This window comes from Herpailurus yagouaroundi, unplaced genomic scaffold (assembly GCF_014898765.1).
Source record: "Herpailurus yagouaroundi ecotype Mexico unplaced genomic scaffold, PumYag 162, whole genome shotgun sequence".
NCBI classification, from domain to species: domain Eukaryota; kingdom Metazoa; phylum Chordata; class Mammalia; order Carnivora; family Felidae; genus Herpailurus; species Herpailurus yagouaroundi.
In genome coordinates, this window is record NW_024412403.1 from 56,247,575 (window position 1) to 56,266,170 (window position 18,596).

At 35.5% G+C, this 18,596-nt stretch overlaps 1 protein-coding gene across 8 annotated transcripts in view; it reads left to right on the top strand.

Annotated features, from left to right (window-relative positions):
* The window catches only part of DZIP3 (DAZ interacting zinc finger protein 3), a 99,509-nt gene that overhangs the window by 7,961 nt on the left and 72,952 nt on the right, over window positions 1-18,596 (top strand). For 4 of the 8 annotated variants that reach the window (XM_040484429.1, XM_040484428.1, XM_040484434.1 and 1 more), the window contains 4 exons: window positions 7,784-7,882; window positions 9,796-9,868; window positions 12,147-12,302; window positions 17,227-17,343. In XM_040484429.1, coding sequence (XP_040340363.1) covers window positions 7,851-7,882; window positions 9,796-9,868; window positions 12,147-12,302; window positions 17,227-17,343 — 378 coding nt within the window. In that variant the 5' untranslated portion in view covers window positions 7,784-7,850. Of the gene's footprint in view, window positions 1-4,273; window positions 4,498-4,607; window positions 4,735-7,783; window positions 7,883-9,795; window positions 9,869-12,146; window positions 12,303-17,226; window positions 17,344-18,596 lie in introns of those variants that run through there. The other 4 variants (XM_040484433.1, XM_040484432.1, XM_040484430.1 and 1 more) reach the window with 3 other exon arrangements.

An 18,596-nucleotide genomic window follows, 5' to 3' on the forward strand; every position in this document is an offset into this window, starting at 1 on the left:
CTTACATTGGTGGATCAGTCTGGATTTGGGTATTGTAGGCCTTGTCATTGGTGGTGAGGAGTCAAGTGCATATTATATACTCTACTTCCTGCTTGATTATCATCTCTACATGTGTCATGTGTCAACATTCTGTCTTGTTTCCTTTTTCTCATCATTGTCTAATAACAGTAATGACAACATTGCTGAAAATATTCTGCTTTGGAAAATTTGCTTAGTGGTAACATGCTCCTTCCAAGGGTTTCTAGCTGTGTTTCTGAACAGTGTGATTTTCGCAGTGTTACCTGTAAATAAAAGGAAACTGATGGGTATTTTAATATCCGGATTTTTTTCCCCAGGTAAATCCTAACCTGTGCGTATTCATTATAGGTACATTCCAAATATTAAAAACAAATTAATATATGTTCTTTAGGTTTGCTAAGTCTTGAAGTAACTGGATAGGTCTGAGGGTCTGAGGAAAATTAAAAACCTTCTCCAAACAAAAAACAAACCTACTCCTGACAAGATGCTGGTTTTGACAAGGATATTTCCTATTTTGGCAGATTTATAAGGAAGGGTGCTGGGTGTACATTGCAGGGTTCTTCCTTTCTGATATAAGCTGCCAGACAGTGCTAATAATGATTTTTTTCAAGATGACGAGCTGAGGTATGACAGTGAATTCCCTGATCTTTTAGGGCAAGAATGCTCTTCAGTTTATGATAACTTTTGCAACGATTTTCCAACCATTATCCATGAGTCCTGGAGTTTGCCTTAAACAAACTATTTTTTCTTTGCGGTAAAATAATGTTTTGGCTACTTGTGTCTAGCTAGGTATGTTCATTTTGTGGCCTTGCCAGGAAGTCAGATAAAAAAATGGAAGAAATTAATGGAAAATTAGAAAACCAAATAATCAATATATTGTGTTCACTCTTAACACAGTAACAAAATAATGGTATAACCTGTGTGAGTCTAACCTGATGGTCCTAGCAATTCTTGTCTACCTGGAGCTCACACTTGAGTAATAAAGACTTTCAGAGTGCTAGAGTCATAGAGCCTCTACTTTAAAAGCCACCAAGAATGGCTGTTGCTGCTTGCATAGTAAACATAATCAGATCAATAATATTTAAAATTTTGGTTATAAGGAAACTCCCATTACTGATGTCTTGCCTTATTCCTAGAAAGCATCCTCTTCATAATGTTTTAAGCCTTGAAGTAATGACTACTCATATGGAGCAAAACATCTCACATCTCTAAGGAATTTTTTGGAATTCTTTTGGGAAAATCTAGCAGAAGTGTTAACAAGCAGTGTCAGAGACCTGCTTTGCTAACAGACCAATGAACTTCTGAAATACTTCTGTAATTCAGTGCTGATGTCGTAAACCAACTTTTCTGTTCTTGTTTTGAGAGAGCGAGCGAGTGTGAGTGGGGGAGAGGGGCAGAGAGAGAGAGAGAGAGAGAGAGAGAGAGAGAGAGAGAATCTCAGGCAGGCTCCACTTAGTGCAGAGCCAGACATAGGGCTTTATCTCATGACCTGGGATCATGACTTGAGCCGAAATTAATAGTTGAACGCTCAGCCTACTGAGCCACCCAGGTGTCCTGTAAATCCAGCTTTTTAAAATAACTATCAAGATTTTACCAAGTTGCATGTTCAAGGTTGTTTATTGCAGCATTGTTAGTAATAGCAAAAGAAAAAAAGGGAAGACCAGAGAGGAAGTGTTTATCAATAGTTGTCTGGTGAAATGATACATTTATACAATGGTATATCATACTGTTTAAGGAATATGACATGTGTCATATGTGCTGATGTGAAAAACCCAAGATGCCAAATGTGCAAACTAAGCTGCATTTGTGCCATGTGGGATATATTTGAAAAATGTGTTTTTTGTCCCAGCTCTTAATCTCATTATTTCCTTTCCATATGGTAGCAATTCTCCATCAAGGTAGAGAATTGGAAGAAAAAACTGATTTTGCTACAAATTTAAACAAAATTTGTTGATGATAATGAAGGGATGATAGTAACACATAGTAATTACTATGTGCTAGGTCTTGTTCTATTACATATTTTAAACATTTAATCTTGATGACCCTGTGAAGCAAGTACCATCTTTTTTGTTTTGTTTTGTTTTTTATTTATTTTTAAATTTGCATCCAAGTTGGCATATAGTGCAACAATGATTTCAGGAGTAGATTCCTTGATGCTCCTTACCCATTTAGCCCATCCTCCCTCCCACCACCCCTCCAGTAACCCTCTGTTCTCCATATTTAAGAGTCTCTTATGTTTTGTCCCCTTCCCTGTTTTCATATTATTTTTGCTTCGCTTCCTTTATGTTCATCTGTCTTGTGTCTTAAAGTCCTCATGAGTGAAGTCATATGATCCTTGTCTTTCTCTGACTAATTTCGCTTAGCATAATACCCTCTAGTTCCATCCATGTAGTTGAAAATGGCAAGATTTCATTCTTTTTGATTGCCGAGTAATACTCCATTGTGCATATATACCACATCTTTGTCCATTCATCCATCGATGGACATTTGGGCTCTTTCCATACTTTGGCTATTGTTGATAGTGCCGCTGTAAACGTTGGGGCGCACGTGTTCCTTCGAAACAGCATGCCTATATCCCTTGGATAAATGTCTAGTAGTGCAATTGCTGGGTCATAGGGTAGTTCTATTAATTTTTTGAGGAACCTAAAGTGGGTCCCATCTTTATTTTCCAGATGAGGAAACTGAAGCACAGATGTTAATTAGTTTCAAGCAAGGTTGCATAGCTAATGTGTATCAAAGCAGTTCTGTATACCCTTGCAGGAGTATTCCAATATTTTTTGTGCTCTTAACTACCAGTGCTATGCAATCTCTCAACTTTTGACATTGATATGAAATCTAAATGAGGTACTTTATGTCATTTTTCTTTCTTGTAGACAAATGATTGTAAATATTACATAATACCAGGATAGTCTTAGTGTTCTTCCTCAGAACAATCTGTTATGTGTTTACTCAATTAACCTTTGTATTTTTTTTTAATGTTTGTTTATTTTTGAGAGAGAGAGTGGGAGAGGGGCAGAGAGAAAGGGAGACCAGGAATCCTAAGCAGGCTCCACACTGTCAGCACAGAGCCAGACGCAGGGCTCTATCTCGCAAACCGTTGGATCTTGACCTGAGCCGAAATCAATAGTCAGACGCTTAACCAACTGAGCCACCCAGGCTCTTTTCATTTTAAATCATTTAGGTGGTTCTCAACTGGGGCATTTTGTCCCCCAGGGGACATTTGGCAGTGCTTGGAAACACTTTTGGTTTTCACAATGGACCTGAGAGGTGGGAGAGAGTTGCTTTTGGCACCTATGAGGTAGAAGCTAGCGGTGCTCCAAAACATCCTTAAAATGCAGAGTATATCTTCCCATAACAAAGCTTCATCTAGCCTAAAATGTCCATAGTGTCAAGATTGAGGAACCCAGATTTAGTGGGCACAAGAGAAGTTCTCACAACTGAATTTCTCTCTTGAAAAATAACTTATATTATTTTGTTTTCAAACTAATAGCATTGAGAAAAATGAATTGAATTTTAATGTTTTTGCACACGATAACTCCCTTTTTCCATCTGGCATTGTGTGATCTGTAAGGGCCAGAACTGACAAGAGTAGTAAATCCATGGGACATCTATCTACCCACACACTGAAATGTGAACTTTTTGGCTAGTTAGAGCCTCTAACTTGGTCAGATGACTTACGATGAGCAGTCGAGTAGATTTAAAAAACAGTGTGCTTTTATAATGTTGAGGTGACAAGTGCTGTAAGGTAAACATTTGAATGAATGATTAAACAATTAGAAACAAAACTGTGCCTGCTTTGTTGTGAATAAGCCACCTTTAAAAGTAGGGGGAGGTGGAATACTTTTGCGATTAAAAAAAGTTTGGTACAATTTCAGTAGATAAGAGGGAGCTGGGAGCTCAGAGGGAGCAGTAAGAAAGGCATTTTACTGTTGGATAAGGATAAAGATGGCAGGACTTTGTTTTTGACCAGTAAAACAGCCTGTGGATAAGATCATTTTGCTTGGTGGATAAAGGTGTGCTAGAAATTGACACTGACCTTTAACTTGCCCTCTGATCAATTAGCCAGCATCTGAATAGGTTCCTGTGGACAAGCAATCCCTCAGTTCCAGGAAGGGAGGTAAATTTTTAGTTTCTTGCTGACAGGGAAAGCCTGTTGAGATGAACACACCAGGGGAAACCAGATTCATCCTTTATCCCATGTTAACCCTGATTTTAAAGGTTTCCTTCAGCCTCTTCTAGAATGGTAAGAACCTCTGGATTATTTTAGAAGCAGTGTGTTAATGTTTCGGGCTGGCTACTTCCTTTCTGTTGCTAGGCACTTACGCCTTCCTTCCCAGCAAAGGCTGTAAAGTGCCACCGTCACCGCGGCTGCTGCTATTGCAGTAGGGTTTGCCACACATGATCTGCTTAGCTCCTGGGGAAATGATGGGGTTGATGATATTCTCCTGGAAAACCTTTCACCACAGAGATTCATCTCAGGTTGTATTTCTAAGCAGACTAAAAAAGCCATTAGCTTTTCTTAATTCTTAATTCAGGCTCCAAATATCTTCTGATTTATTAATTAATACTATATCCTTTTCTTTTTCAAGCTGAGCACTGAATAGCTTAGCAGAGGCCTTCCATCTTCTCTACCTTGTTGCCAGAGGACTTTCTTCCCTTTTCAGCCTTGTGATCTGTGCAAACAACTGACTGAAGGAGAGCTTATCAGAGGGGGAGGTATCTGTGTCTGGGCTTTTAAATTCTGGAAATGAGGGGGACTGCTTTGTCTAGAAAAGGTGTGCTTTTGTATAATCTGTGAGATAATGCCTAACTTTTTATTAAAATAAGCAGGGAGGTTATAGAAGCTATAAAAGAAAAGCAGTTTGATCACAGTCCTAGAATTCCCAAAGCCACGTCCTTTTTTATACAGCTTTATTGAAGAGATGAAACAGATCTGATCTAGTGTGAGAGAATAACAACCTCTTCATCATTAGTGTTAGGTTAGATCTTTCATTGGTATTGAACAAAGAATGCAAATTTAAATTGACATATTTGCTTACTGAGTTTTTAAAAATAAGAGTAAAACTATAAAATATCTAGGAGAACTGGATTCTGCATAGGTGAGATATACTGACAGTAAGACATTTTTGTTAGGGATGGGCAAGAAACTAAGAGGTGTTAGAAAACTGTCTTTTAAATGAGAAAATTTATTTTTTAACCTTTTTTTAAAAGTATAGTTTACATTTAATGTTATGTTAGTTTCAGGTGTATAACATAATGATTCATTATGTCTATAGGTTATGCTATGCTCATCACAAGCGTAGCTGCCATCTGTCATGATATGTTATTATAGTATTATTTACTATATTTCTATGCTGTGCCTTTTATTCCTGTGACTTATTCCATAACTGGAAGCCTATATCTCCTACTCCTCTTCATGCGTTTTGCCCATGCGTCTTATCCCCTTCCCTCTGGCAACCATCAGTTCTCTGTATTTATAGGTCTGATTCTGTTTTTTGTTTATTCATTTGTTTGAATGAAATAATGACTTATTTCATTTAGCTAATACCCTCTAGATCCACCCATGTTGTCACAAATAGCAAGATCTCGTCCTTTTCAAATATTGAATAATATTTCAGTGTGTTTATGTATATATATCACATCTGTATCCATTCATCTATTGGTGGACACTTGGATTGATTCCATTTCTTGGCTATTGTAAATAATGCTGCAGGGGTGCAAAGATCTTTTCAAATTAATGTTTTTAATTTCTTTGAGTAAATACTTAGAATTATTGGGTCATATGGTATTTCTAATTTTAATTTTTTGAAGAACCTGCATACTGTTTTCCACAGTGGCTACACCAATTTACACTCCCACCAACAGTGTATGAGGGTTCCTTGCGTCCACATCCTTGCCAACACTTGTTAGTAAACGAAGAAATCAGATGGGTGTGTGTGTGTGTGTGTAAATGTTTGCATTTGTGTTTTGATTAGGAAGTATCCATTGGATTGTTGAGAGAATTACCCTTACCTTTGTAACTTAGAGCTGGTGTGAGTCAAATATAGAAAATATCTACAGGCAGTATCATAATTAGGAATATTAGTTTTGCAGATGATCTCCCAGGACTTCTTTTAGTCAGGGACCAAATTGCCCCCTTCCCTATTAAGCTCACTAATGACAGGATACTCAGGCCTCAAGGCTTATGAAGGTTCAGGTCCAGCCGTTACTTCTTTTCTACATGTTTGGTTGGCTTTTTCTGGCTTCTAAGGGAGAGTCAGTATCATGTAAAATAGTGTTTCTTTGAGTAAATACAATCTGAATGCATAGGTGACTTGCAAATGATCTTGTGGAACATGTTTTCTTTATTTGCGAATTACCTATGCTGAACTGCATTTTAATAATGGGCCTTCAAAAGTTCTGCTGATCTAACTTACGGCTGTATATTACACATGCTATTAGTGGGGTTTGTTTTGTTTTGTTTTGTTAGTTCTAGTTAATATATAGTGTTCTATTTCAGGTGTACAGTATAGTGATTCAGCAATTCCATACATCACCTGGTGCTCATCACAACACGTGCACTCCTTAATCCTCATCACCTACCTAACCCTACCTACCTCCCCTCTGGTAACCATCAGTTCTCTGTAATTAAGAGTCTGTTTCTTGGTTTGTCTCTCTTTTTTTCCTTTGCTCATCTATTTCTTAAATTCCACATTTGAGTGAAGTCATGTGGTATTTGCCTTTCTCTTGGCATAATACTCTCTAGCTCCATCCATGTCATTGCAGATGGTAGGATTTCATTCTCTTTTATGGATGAATAATATTCCCTTGTATACATTCTTGTATACATTCCCTTGTATACAAATACAAATACCACCTCTTCTTTATCCATTCATCTCTCAATGGACACTTAGGCTGCTTCCATAATTTGGCTATTGTAGGTAGTGCTGCTATAAACATCTGGGTGTAAATGTGACTAATTTTAGAAGAGTTACTCTTGGAATAATTGAATAGAGAGTTATATAAATAGATGTACAAATGGATATTCTTTTTATTTTCATTTGTGTGGTGGCAGTTTTTTTTTTTCTTTCAGGTAACATCCACAATATTCATTGATATTTGAACCAGAGAGTGTACATCTCACCTTTCCTATTTTATGAAGACATAGAATCATGATTTTGGGGGAAGGTGGCTAAATGTTACCTTTAGAATAAAGAAAACAAAACAATTAGTGTTAATGAAGATTGCATTAAACAGAAGCTCATGTACTCTGTGGAAAATAAATTAGCATAAACTTCTGGGGAAGTCATTTAGCAGTATGCACCAAGAGGCTTAAAATATTTGTCTTTTGACTGAGAAATTCTACTTATGAGAATTTCTTAGAATAATCATAAAGGTAAAATAGGAAACAATCTAAATGTCCATCTATAAATTAATGGTCTAGGAAACCCCAGTCAGCCAATTCTTGTGTAACCATTGAGAATACATACTAGGAGTATAATATCACATGAAAGATGCTTTTGATATAGTGCTCAGTGGTGAAAACCATAATGTAGAACATTTATCCAGTATGATTACAAGTTGGTAAAATATATGTATGCTGGAAAAAGTAAAATATTAAAATGTAGATAGTGACTTTGGATGGTCAAACTATGTAATTTTCATTTTCTTTTACAACTATTTCAACTATTCCAACTATTTCTTTAATGATCATATATATTTTTATAGTGGGGGAAAAGAATGTAATCCTTCTACTTGACCATTAAAAATATTACTTTTCTTGCAGCTTTAAACATCAGTAGTAAAAGTCTGTAAGCATTTGAATAAGACTTTTGCAAAACACAGTCTGCAGCATGGATTCTCTACCAGAACAGTTTTTTATGAGGTAAGGGATAGGTTGACAAAAACCAACCATGTTTGTTGCATTTGAAGACACAACATTTGTCCTTTCCATATAATCTTGGGAAGCTAGTATTGATGAGACACCTTTATGCTTCAAGACAGTTTAGCAACTTTGATTAGTGGGGGATGTAGATGGGGGGAAATCTAATTTCAGGAAATTTCTCTTAAGTACTATACTCTGGCTAAACTCTAGTTCCAGCTTTGCTACTTTCTAGGTATATAACCTCTCTGGACATCAAATTACCCATCTTAAAGTGACTGCCGTAGGGACTGTTGATGTACCTTCCTTTTCTAATATATCAGGAGCATGGTTTGATTCTGTTAATGTATATTGTTCTGTATTAAGTATTAATAATAAACGAATAAGATGAATGAGAGGAAGAGGGGTAGTCAGTGGTACAAACTGAGGAGTAGAGAGCTAGGAGGAGAACCAGCAGCCACAAAGAATGCAGAAGTTTCCACAGGAGGTTGGAGGGTATGATGGGCAATGTTAAATAATGCAGAAAGGCTAGGTAGAATGAAGAACTAAGACAAATCTGTTGACATAACAAGCAGGATTTCATTAGTAACCTTTAATAGAGCCATTTTAATATTGGGGAGGGAGTGAGGATTAGTTAAGCTTACATACCAAATTTGTTAGGAAAACTGGTGAATATAGCAGCCCACATCCTACACTTTGGATTAAGAAGCTCTGAAGTAGGGTTTGGACATCAGGGTGTTCAAAAGCTTCACAGGTGATTTTAATAAGCATGTGAGACTGAGAACTGTTGGCTTGAACTCCATGAAATGGAGTTAGCAAGTAGGGTATGCATTTGAGAACTTTATGTACTCTTCTACAAAAATTGAGAGGCTTCAGAATACTGGCGCACTATTTCTTATTCCTTGACAACACAAGAAAATTCCTTATGTCCTTTTTGGAGTGGGGCTTAGAAGTGGATAAAAAGATAGTTAAGAGGTTTTTCTTTGCGATGACATTTTAAAGAGCACTGAGAACCATCTTGTGAAGTATCGTTTGTGTGTATAAATCATCTTTTGTTGAAACTGTCACTATGTGGATAATACTGTACTGTTTATCTGTCCCAGTTTCCCCTGACAAAATCTGTTGGCATAGTGGAAGATGATAAATGATTGTCTATGAAATGAATACATAAATGTGAATAAAATGGGATAATTTTTATAAAGTATAATGCTGAGTAAATGAATTGATATGTTTCTCACCTCAGTTTTATCTCTGCTAGTGTATAGAATTCTTATGGGCCCAATATCATGGTTCTGTATGTAGGCAAAAGCAATATTTTTTTCAGTTCTGTATGTAACACCATATATGTTCACATTTTAAACCAATGCCAGAAGCAAAACTTGTCAAGTTACTGCTTTTTACAAAAATAGTTGGTTTTTAAATATGATATTCTCCCTCAATTTTAAAAAATTATTTTGGAAAACTGGATGACTATAATACTAGGAACCTGAAACAAAATATAAAAGGATCTATATAAGATAGATCCTTTCCAAACCTTTATTATCTTAATAAATGCATGCACATATACACACACACAACATGAGGCTTCTTAAGATCCTTTTTTCTTTATACTGAAGCAGTGCTATAAAGTTTAAATTTCCCCATTATTTTGGTCTATTGTGTGTCTATTCAAGAAAAGCTTTTTATATCAGCCTTCAGTTCTGTTTGCCACCATCTAGTAAGGGACAACATAATTTTTTTCTTTAGCTTGAGTCCCTAAAAGATGTGACAACTACCACTATTATCAGTCTTTGCTATACATTGTTTACACTTTTGAACTTTCAGACAAATTCACTTGTTAGATTCTTTACTACTGCAGTTTAATTGTGTTCTTTGTAAGGAGACCCTCTGAATACACCTTTATTTTTCATTTAAAGTAGGGATCCTCCTGTGGAGGGGCAGATTAAGGAGGACATCAAGAATAAGGTAGAAAAATCAACTGATCAACTGGTAAGAGAAGATTTAATTCTCATTGTTAATTAGTAATGATTAATTAGGTATGACAGCATAATTCTAAATCTAGTCAGTTAAAATATTTGTTAAAAATTTGGGGGTGAGTCTACTTTCCTTCCTTTATAAGTAAAAGTATGGTCATAATGAAAGCTCTCTGATAATTGATATGTGTGTCTCAAAGTTATTATAAGCACCAATTCTAACTAGAAGTTAAAATTAGCAGGTGATTGAATTGACTTTCCCAGAACATCCCAACAATCAATTTTAAGAATCTCTTATTTGTCTTTTAAAAGCAAAATCCAAATAAAATAAAAACTATACACATGAAGAGAAAACACACACACAGAATTTTATTTAGTAAGGCATTTCAGAGTTGTTTTGAAATTCTCTTTCCTGTTTTTATCTTTACTGTTAGAACTTCCAGTTCAAAATGAAAGAGAATAACTGAAGTATACATTAATATATGGCTTATATTGGCAATGACAATAAATTTTGTCGTAGTTTAAAAAAGACATATATATGTATACACACATATATATATAAAAGCACACATCCACACACATACATAAATATCACATGTGCTTATATTTAAGGTTGGATGAAGAGCTATTTGGTTCCTTTTAGTGCAATTTTAATCATACATAGTTATATATGATTATTGATGTGCACTGTTAACAAAGCTTATAAGATTATCAAGTAATATAGGAAGAGAAAATATAAACATAAAATAATCATATTATTCACCTGCATGAGGTTATCGCTATCAAAGCTGTTGCAGAAAAAAATACAATATATGCAGATGTACATAGGGAAATATACTTGAACCGGGGAGATTAGATCCAGAATATATTTTTCTAACTACAGAACTGGAAATACAGAAATCAAATGCAGTAGAAACTTTGACCTGAATTTGGTTTAGAGGCTAAATTAATTTTACAAAAATGATTTGAGCATCAAATATTTTGATATCTGACTTAAAAGATGGAATTTATATAATTTATAACAACTAACTGAAATCATATTTATAGATAAAAATACTTAATAAGCGTGAAGCTTATAGTATGCCCTATTAAAAATTTTTATTCATGCCATAATCTTGCTTATCAATTTGGTAATTAGTATAAGATGAGTTTGTGTTGTTTTTTGACTGCAGAATTGACCTTTAGTTTGAAATGTGTGCAGTACTAACAGTGGTTATTCTTTTTAAGGGTCTATCTATTGTGGAAGTTTTGTTTTTGTTTTTTTGAACTTTTTGAAAAATATCAAACCTACAGAAAAGTTGCAAGAATAATACAAAGGATACTTATATACCCTTCACTGAGATGTAGCAAACTGCTAACATTTTCCTTCATTTTTGGATATAATTTTCATACAATGAAATATTATAAAATGTAAGATTATTTGTTGGGTATTGATGGGAATGGAGGAATCTTAATTTAAGACTCAAATCCAGAAGGGGAGAGTAGGCAGATAGGACTCTATTGTGGACTTTACTGATTCCTAGTCACTTTCCTGGGTAATTTTAGTCTGTTGGAGACCTGATGGTCAAGGAATCACCCCCACCAGGACATTTCAGTGACTCAAGTTTTGCATGGCCTCTTTAGTAAGAAACTGTCTGTTCTGATTATCAGAGGTCAGCAACAACATATTCATATTCCCTAAGTTTAAACAGTGTATAGGAACTGAGGTATCATGTTAAGATTTGAAGGAAGGCCATCATCCAGGCACATCTCCCTTTCTGTCGCCCACTCATTCGTCACAACTAATGTTAATAAATAATCCAGCAGGACTTGACTGTATAGCTATTGATTAACCATTAATTATGGCTTCATTAATTTGTAAGAATGAGTTCCTGTAGACCCAAGATTATTATGACTTACTCAGTTCTGACTGAATTGAGTCATTCTATTTTACTACTTTGTTTATAAGTATGATGTTTTCTAATTCACTACTCTATAAAAAATAGTATAATTTTCACATCTTAAAATATCTACTTTCATTTATAATTTTCAAATGAATTTATGATGAATGTATTAAATTAATGTATTAAATGAATATATTAAAGCTTCCTTAGTTTTGGTCTTAAATTTCCTGTTACGTTTTAAGTTCCTTGAAAGCAGAGAGAATGTCTTATTCTTACTTGGATTTTCTATAGGTCTGTCACAGTGATCTACATATAGTATGTAAAGGTACTTTTTAAAAATAATTGGTCTTAATATTAGAGTAATATGAACATGTATAATTATGGAAAGTTTTAATTAATAATGTCTTCTAGGATAAACAGGAAAAGGACACACCTACCGATCTTGTCTCTGTTAACCTACTAGTAGAGATGAAGAAGTTATTGAATGCAATTAATACTCTACCAAAAGGTGTGGTCCCTCACATTAAGAAGTTCTTACAAGAAAATTTTTCCTTCCAAATCATGCAGGTAAGATTATAATTTGTTCTTTGAGACAGAAGTGCAACTCTTTGTATAGGACTCTCCAGGGAAAACATACTATTTTCCTTTACTCTCACACTGCTACTACCCTTACAGCACTTTTGACACTAGATGTGTGGATTTATTCCCACACCAATTCTCCTATACTAACTAGTCATCCTACAAGTCAATTCAATTCTAACACTATCTACCTAGAGTTAGTATCAGATCCCACAAGTTAAGGGCTCAGTCCCAGTCCCACAAATCTGCCCCAATTCAGACACCAGTTACAAGTCCTAGGTTGTCTCTAATACTTCTAGACCAACTGGCTATAGATTGGGGCTCCCATGACCCCTTTTGGGTCCCACAATTTGCTAGTATAGCTAGCAAACACTTAATGTTTACCAATTTATTATATAATAAAGGCTATGATCAAGGATTTAGATGAAGAGCCAAATGAAGAGATATATACGGCAAGGTCTGGAAGGGTTCCAAGTAGAGGAGCATCTACCTCTGTGGAGTTGGGATGTGCCACTGCTCCCCTGGCATGTGGATGTGTTCGCCAAGCTGGAAGTTCTTTGAACCCTATACTTCCAGGATTTTTATGGAGGCTTTATCATATCATATCATCATTGATAATTACTAATTCAGTGCCCAGCCCCTCTCCCTCTGGGAATGGGGGATAGGGCTAAAAGCTTCAAGCTTCTAATCATGGCTTGGTGTTTCTGGTGACCAGCCCTATCCAGGAGCCTGCTGAGTGTCATCTCATTAGAACAAAAGATACGCCTATCACCTAGGAAATTCCAAGGGCTTTAGGAGCTCTGTGTCAGGACCCAGAGTCAAAGACCAGAAATTATCAGGAACTAGGAGCAGAAATCATGTATGTATTTCTTATTACTTCACGGTGACTCTTTTCCTCCCTCCTTTCTTTCTCACAATAGTGTAGCTAAAGTCTTGAAATCTTTATCTTTTTGCGAAGGGCCTTGACTTACAGACTTTTATTAATGAAATAATTTAGTTGGTGCTAGCCTTTCAAGAATAATGGTGGGAATATGGGTTAGTAGCCAGTAAGCCATTGACTGTGAGGTCTAGTGTTTATTTTTATTCTACCAGTAACCCATAACATGCCATCCTGGGACAGGGAATTGCTTTCAGTTTTCCTAATTTGTAGAACGTTAACAACTTTTTCAAGAATGTAAGATGAAGACAAATAATGTCCTAAACTTTTTTATTTATGAATAAAATAAATATTATAGAGAATATACTGTAGATTTTCATTTTGGAAATAGTTTTTTTAGATAATTTGTGAAACTTTCAGCATAAGATGGATATCAGTTCCTAAATGAATGGAGTTTTTCAAAGTTAAAGAAAATGTTCTACTCATTTCTTTGTAGCCTTTAATTGGGGCAATTCCACGGTTGCCTTTTCTGTGGAAGAATACATTATTAATTATTTCCATGAAACAAATCAATACTGTTATGATTAACAATTCAAACAAGCTCTACAAATATCCAAAGACTACATACAATTATAACCGTAACTGAGATAATTTTCCAGTATGAATTCTGGTTTGAAACTGATGGAATTATGCCACTGTTTTCCTCTTATCTGTTGGAAATCACCCAGAAACAACAATCAGTAGCCTTTCTATATGCAAACAACAGCCAATTAGAAGATATAGATGAAAGAGTACTTATTTATAATAGCAATAAAAAAGGGAAAATACCTAGGAAAACACTCAAGAAATACATAAGATATAAACTAGTATTTCTCAAAATTTTTCCTATACCACCTACATGAGACTATCTGAACCCCATACTAAAGTCCTAAAGAATCAAAATCTCTGGGGGTAGGTCTGGGAATCTGCATTTTGGCAAGTATCTACACATTGATTTTTTTCACATTAAGTTTAGAAATCAATACTTTATATTAAAACTAAATAGAGATTTATAAAATTCTAATAAAGGTAAGAAAAAAAAGACCAAATGAAAAGCAATACATGTAAGAAGACACAATGTGATAAAGCTGTCTGTATCTCACATAATTCCAATAAAAATGACAAAGTATGTTGTTTTTGGTTTTGTTATTACTGAAAGCTAATTCTAAAGTTCAGATGGGAAATAAAAGGAAAAATAGCCAAGAAAATTAGAAAAGTGTAGGGGAGACAGGCAGGGAATTTGCCCACTTAGATATTGAAACTTAATGTGAAGCTCTCATAAGTACAACATTGTATTACTTGCTCCTGATTCAGTGGACAAGTCTAGAAAATAGAAGAGAAATTCCAGAAGCAGACTCAAATACATACAGAACTGTTACATATGAGAAGGTGAGTAAATTGATAATATTGAATGGGAACTGGACAAATTAATAATCCCAGTAGGTTTTAACATGACTCTCTTAATAACTGATAGAACATGGACACAAAATAGGTAGAATGATAGCAAAGTTGATCTAATTGACACACACACACACACACACACACACACAAAACATGAAACACGATACCCAACAGTGGCAGAACATACATACTTTTTAAGTGCATTTACAAAAATTGACCATGTGTTAGTCACAAAGCAAGTCTCACCAAAGAATCACAATATATAGAGCATATTCTCAAACTACTGTACAATTCACTTATAAATCAATACAGAAAGATTAACTAAAAAATCATTGTTCTTAAGAGTAACCCATGGGTCAGAAATCACAATGGAAATTAGGTAAATTTTTGAACTGAATAAAAAATGTATATCAAAACTTGTGTTACAAGTAAAATATGTGTTTCAAGGAATACTTATAATTTGAAATACATGTATTAGAAAATGAAGCAAGGTTGAATATCAGTCATCTAAACATAAAATTCAGGAGATTAATGGAAGAACGGTAAATTAAAAACAAAGTCAAAAGAAGGAAGTAATAAAGATATCTAAGTTTATTGAAATAGAATAAAAAAAAGAAAGTCAATAAAGCCAAACTTGGTTTTCTTTTAAAGATCAGTAAAATTGATAGCCCCCTGCTAAAAATCTTAAGAAAAAGGCAAAAATAACTTAAATCATGAATGAACATGAAAACATCAAAACTAATTCCACAGTCATCTAAAGGAAGATAGAGAATTCTGCTACCTGCAGTGGCTGCTAGAGTTGATTTAGAGCAACCTTGCTTTGAGAACTACTAGAAAAACTGGACAAAATCTTCCCTTAGTAATGCTTGTTTGTGCTTTTCTGGCAGATCACTTCATTCAACTAGGGATTGAGATGTTTCCAAGCTTCTGTTCTGTGAAGAAGGGTCTATTTATGTTTTACCTTTTGTAGTAGATACTGTGAGTGTCCTGCACATAACTCCTGGCTCCTTGGACTCTTATTTCAGTATGCTCTGGACAATCTCCAGTTTTCCATGTGTCTATGCCTCAAGGTTTTTGTTTTTTTTTTTCCCCTGAAACTACAGAAGGCTGTACTCATGGCAGTTCAGAAATCCCAAGGAATTAATATTCTCATGTCACCCCATCACCACTCAATAAGCCTTGGGAGTTCTGCAAATATTCCAGTTTTCTCTCCCCTTGAGTTGACTAATACTGCAGCTTGTATTTTTCACTGGTTTACAGAGTCTCTCTGTTCTATTAACCCCAGCTTCCCACTGTGGGTAACTAACTTAATAACTCACCCATTAATTTAAAGCTTGTTTTTCCTTCCCTGCATCACATGTCTATTCTCCACCATTGTTCTCTGAACCTCCCAAATAAACTACTTAAATTCAAACTGGAACAAAAACAGACACTCTTACTTTAAGGGTATATTTCTTCAGGGTCTGCACCAAAGGATGAGGTGTTTACCAGGGTCCCTCATCCTTGATAGGTCATACACTCTGTTTTTTCCCCCAGCTTTGTAAGTTGGCTAAAAGCTACACCTAACATGTTAGCCACAACTGAAAATGTCAATTGCCTTATGGAGAAAAGTGGCTCCAAAAGTCAGTCTCATGTCTGAATGTTGGCTCCAGAGATTTTCAATGCCTTCATAGCTTTCTGTTGCTTTCAAAAAATGGCTTTTACATTTTTTCCTGCTTTTTTAGTTCTAAAGGAGGTGGAACTTCAGTGTTAGGTTTTATATGCCTACTCAAATTCAAGAGCTAGTGTTGAGTGACTGGTTGGATATATGAGTCTGGAATTAAGGGGATGGTTCTGAGCTGGAAATATAAACTTGCAAACTGTCAGTATGTAGACACTACTTAAAAACATGACAGTGGATTACTTTAGGGAATGTATGTGATGATGGGGAAGACGTTCATTAAATTGAGTGCTAGAGAGACGGAAATAAAGTCTCTAGTTATCTAGGAGAAAAACGGAGCAGTATCGTATACTAGAAACCAAGTTAAGAAAGTGTAGGTTAAATTTTCCACACAGATAATATATCATTAAACAGATAATGGAATTTAAGCCAAGCACTTGTAGGTACAAGGCTTGGGAAATGGATGCAAAGATAACACACAGTCCTCCTTTTCATTTCATCCATGGCAGTAACAAACTGTGATATAAGTCATATATTAGCTTGGTTCCAATCAGATCGTAGCTTAAGATGCCTTGCCCTCGTGTTGGTATTAATGCCAAGCATTCCTGCTTACTGCAGGGTCAGGGCTGGAAGGAAGATTTTAGCTATGCTTAGAGGATAGAAGGTATGAGAATAAACTGGGATTACTAATAGAAGTGGTTGTGGCCAACCCCTCAGCAGGCTTAGGAATGCTTTTTAAGTGTTTTGAGGAAATAGTTACAGAGAAGATTTGTCAGACTGAAAAATAAACAAGAAAACAATTGTATCTCGCTGGTGTGGATTTTTTCTTTAAATCCTCTCCAGATTTTCTACAACGAGCATGTTTTATTTGTATAATAAAAATAAGTGTAGATATTTGCTTTAACTTAAATTTTGGACCAAATTATTTTCCACAGAGAGAAGTTGCAGCTAACAGTCAGAATGGGGAGGAAATTGTTCCTGTTTTAACTTTACGTTTCTTGATAACACAACTGGAAGCAGCACTTAGGAATGTTCAGGCTACTAATTATACTGTAAGTGTTTTCTTTTGAAAGTTTGAAATAATGGGTTTGGACAACATTTCTCAATGAGAGGGTAGCCAATGCATGCTTGTTTTAAGGTGTAGACCAGTTTGTATTTTCCTTTTACCTCTAGAGAAAAAGTATGCATAAATTTATTTCCTTCCTGTGTCTTGTACTTTTTGATGACTGCATGTCCATAATAAGCCTAATCTAGTCCCTTCCTTACCATAAAATTGTTCATCTTCAATAAAGAGAAACTTCAATAAATAGTAAAATTGGACTTTCCCAATTGAAATAGTTATAAACTTGAGAAGCTACTACTTGCTTTCCTCCTAGTTATTAATCAGCTCCTCTTCTGGTAACTATATTTGTAAAAATTGGAACTTCTGTCATCTGTTATTGAGTACTCATGAGAGATAAAATTAACAAGATATATTTGTATGTTAGAAGTAAATAGAAAATCTGAGGAAGAATAAACCTGGCATCAAAAATCAGAACCAATATGGGGCGCCTGGGTGGCTCACTCTGTTAAGTGTCCGACTTTAGTGCAGGTCATGATCTCGCCGTCTGTGAGTTCAGGCCCTGCATCAGGCTCTGTGCTGACAGCTCAGAGCCTGGAGCCTGTTTCAGATTCTGTGTCTCCCTCTCTGCCCATGCCCTGCTCACACACTCTCTCTCTCTCTCTGTCTCTGAAAAATGAATAAACCTTAAAAAAAAATCAGAACCAATAGTATAGGACAGTAAAAGGAAAAATCAGTTGCTTGAATAATTTTGATCAGTAAACTAAATTTTGTACATATGTAGAAGATGGATTAGAGTTACTGTCAAGAAAGGACCACCCAGGTACCAATCAAGGTACCCAAAGACACCAAATCCCATATTATAAAGATGTGGAGAAATCATCTTTATTTAGGAATCTCGGGATGGGGGTTCTAAGTGGTGATACATACCACCCTAAAGGAATTGTACATGGAGTCAAAAGAGCCAACAAAATGGAGTTTGTATTAACAAGTATTCAGCAAGAACTTCTGGGATGCTGAAGATGTGCTGTTTCTCCCACTGACCAGGTTGCCAGGAAGTGAAATAAATGAGCGTTAACAGATGCTGATTGCTTAGCCTACTGTACTTAGGCATTATTTCAATGATGAGTCTTACGTTAAGAAATGGAAGAGATCCCTCTCCTGGTAGCATTGTTGAGCAGAATTGGAATCGTCATGATCAGAGCAGCCTACTGCTGTATCCTATAGCTCTCACTGTTCCTCAAG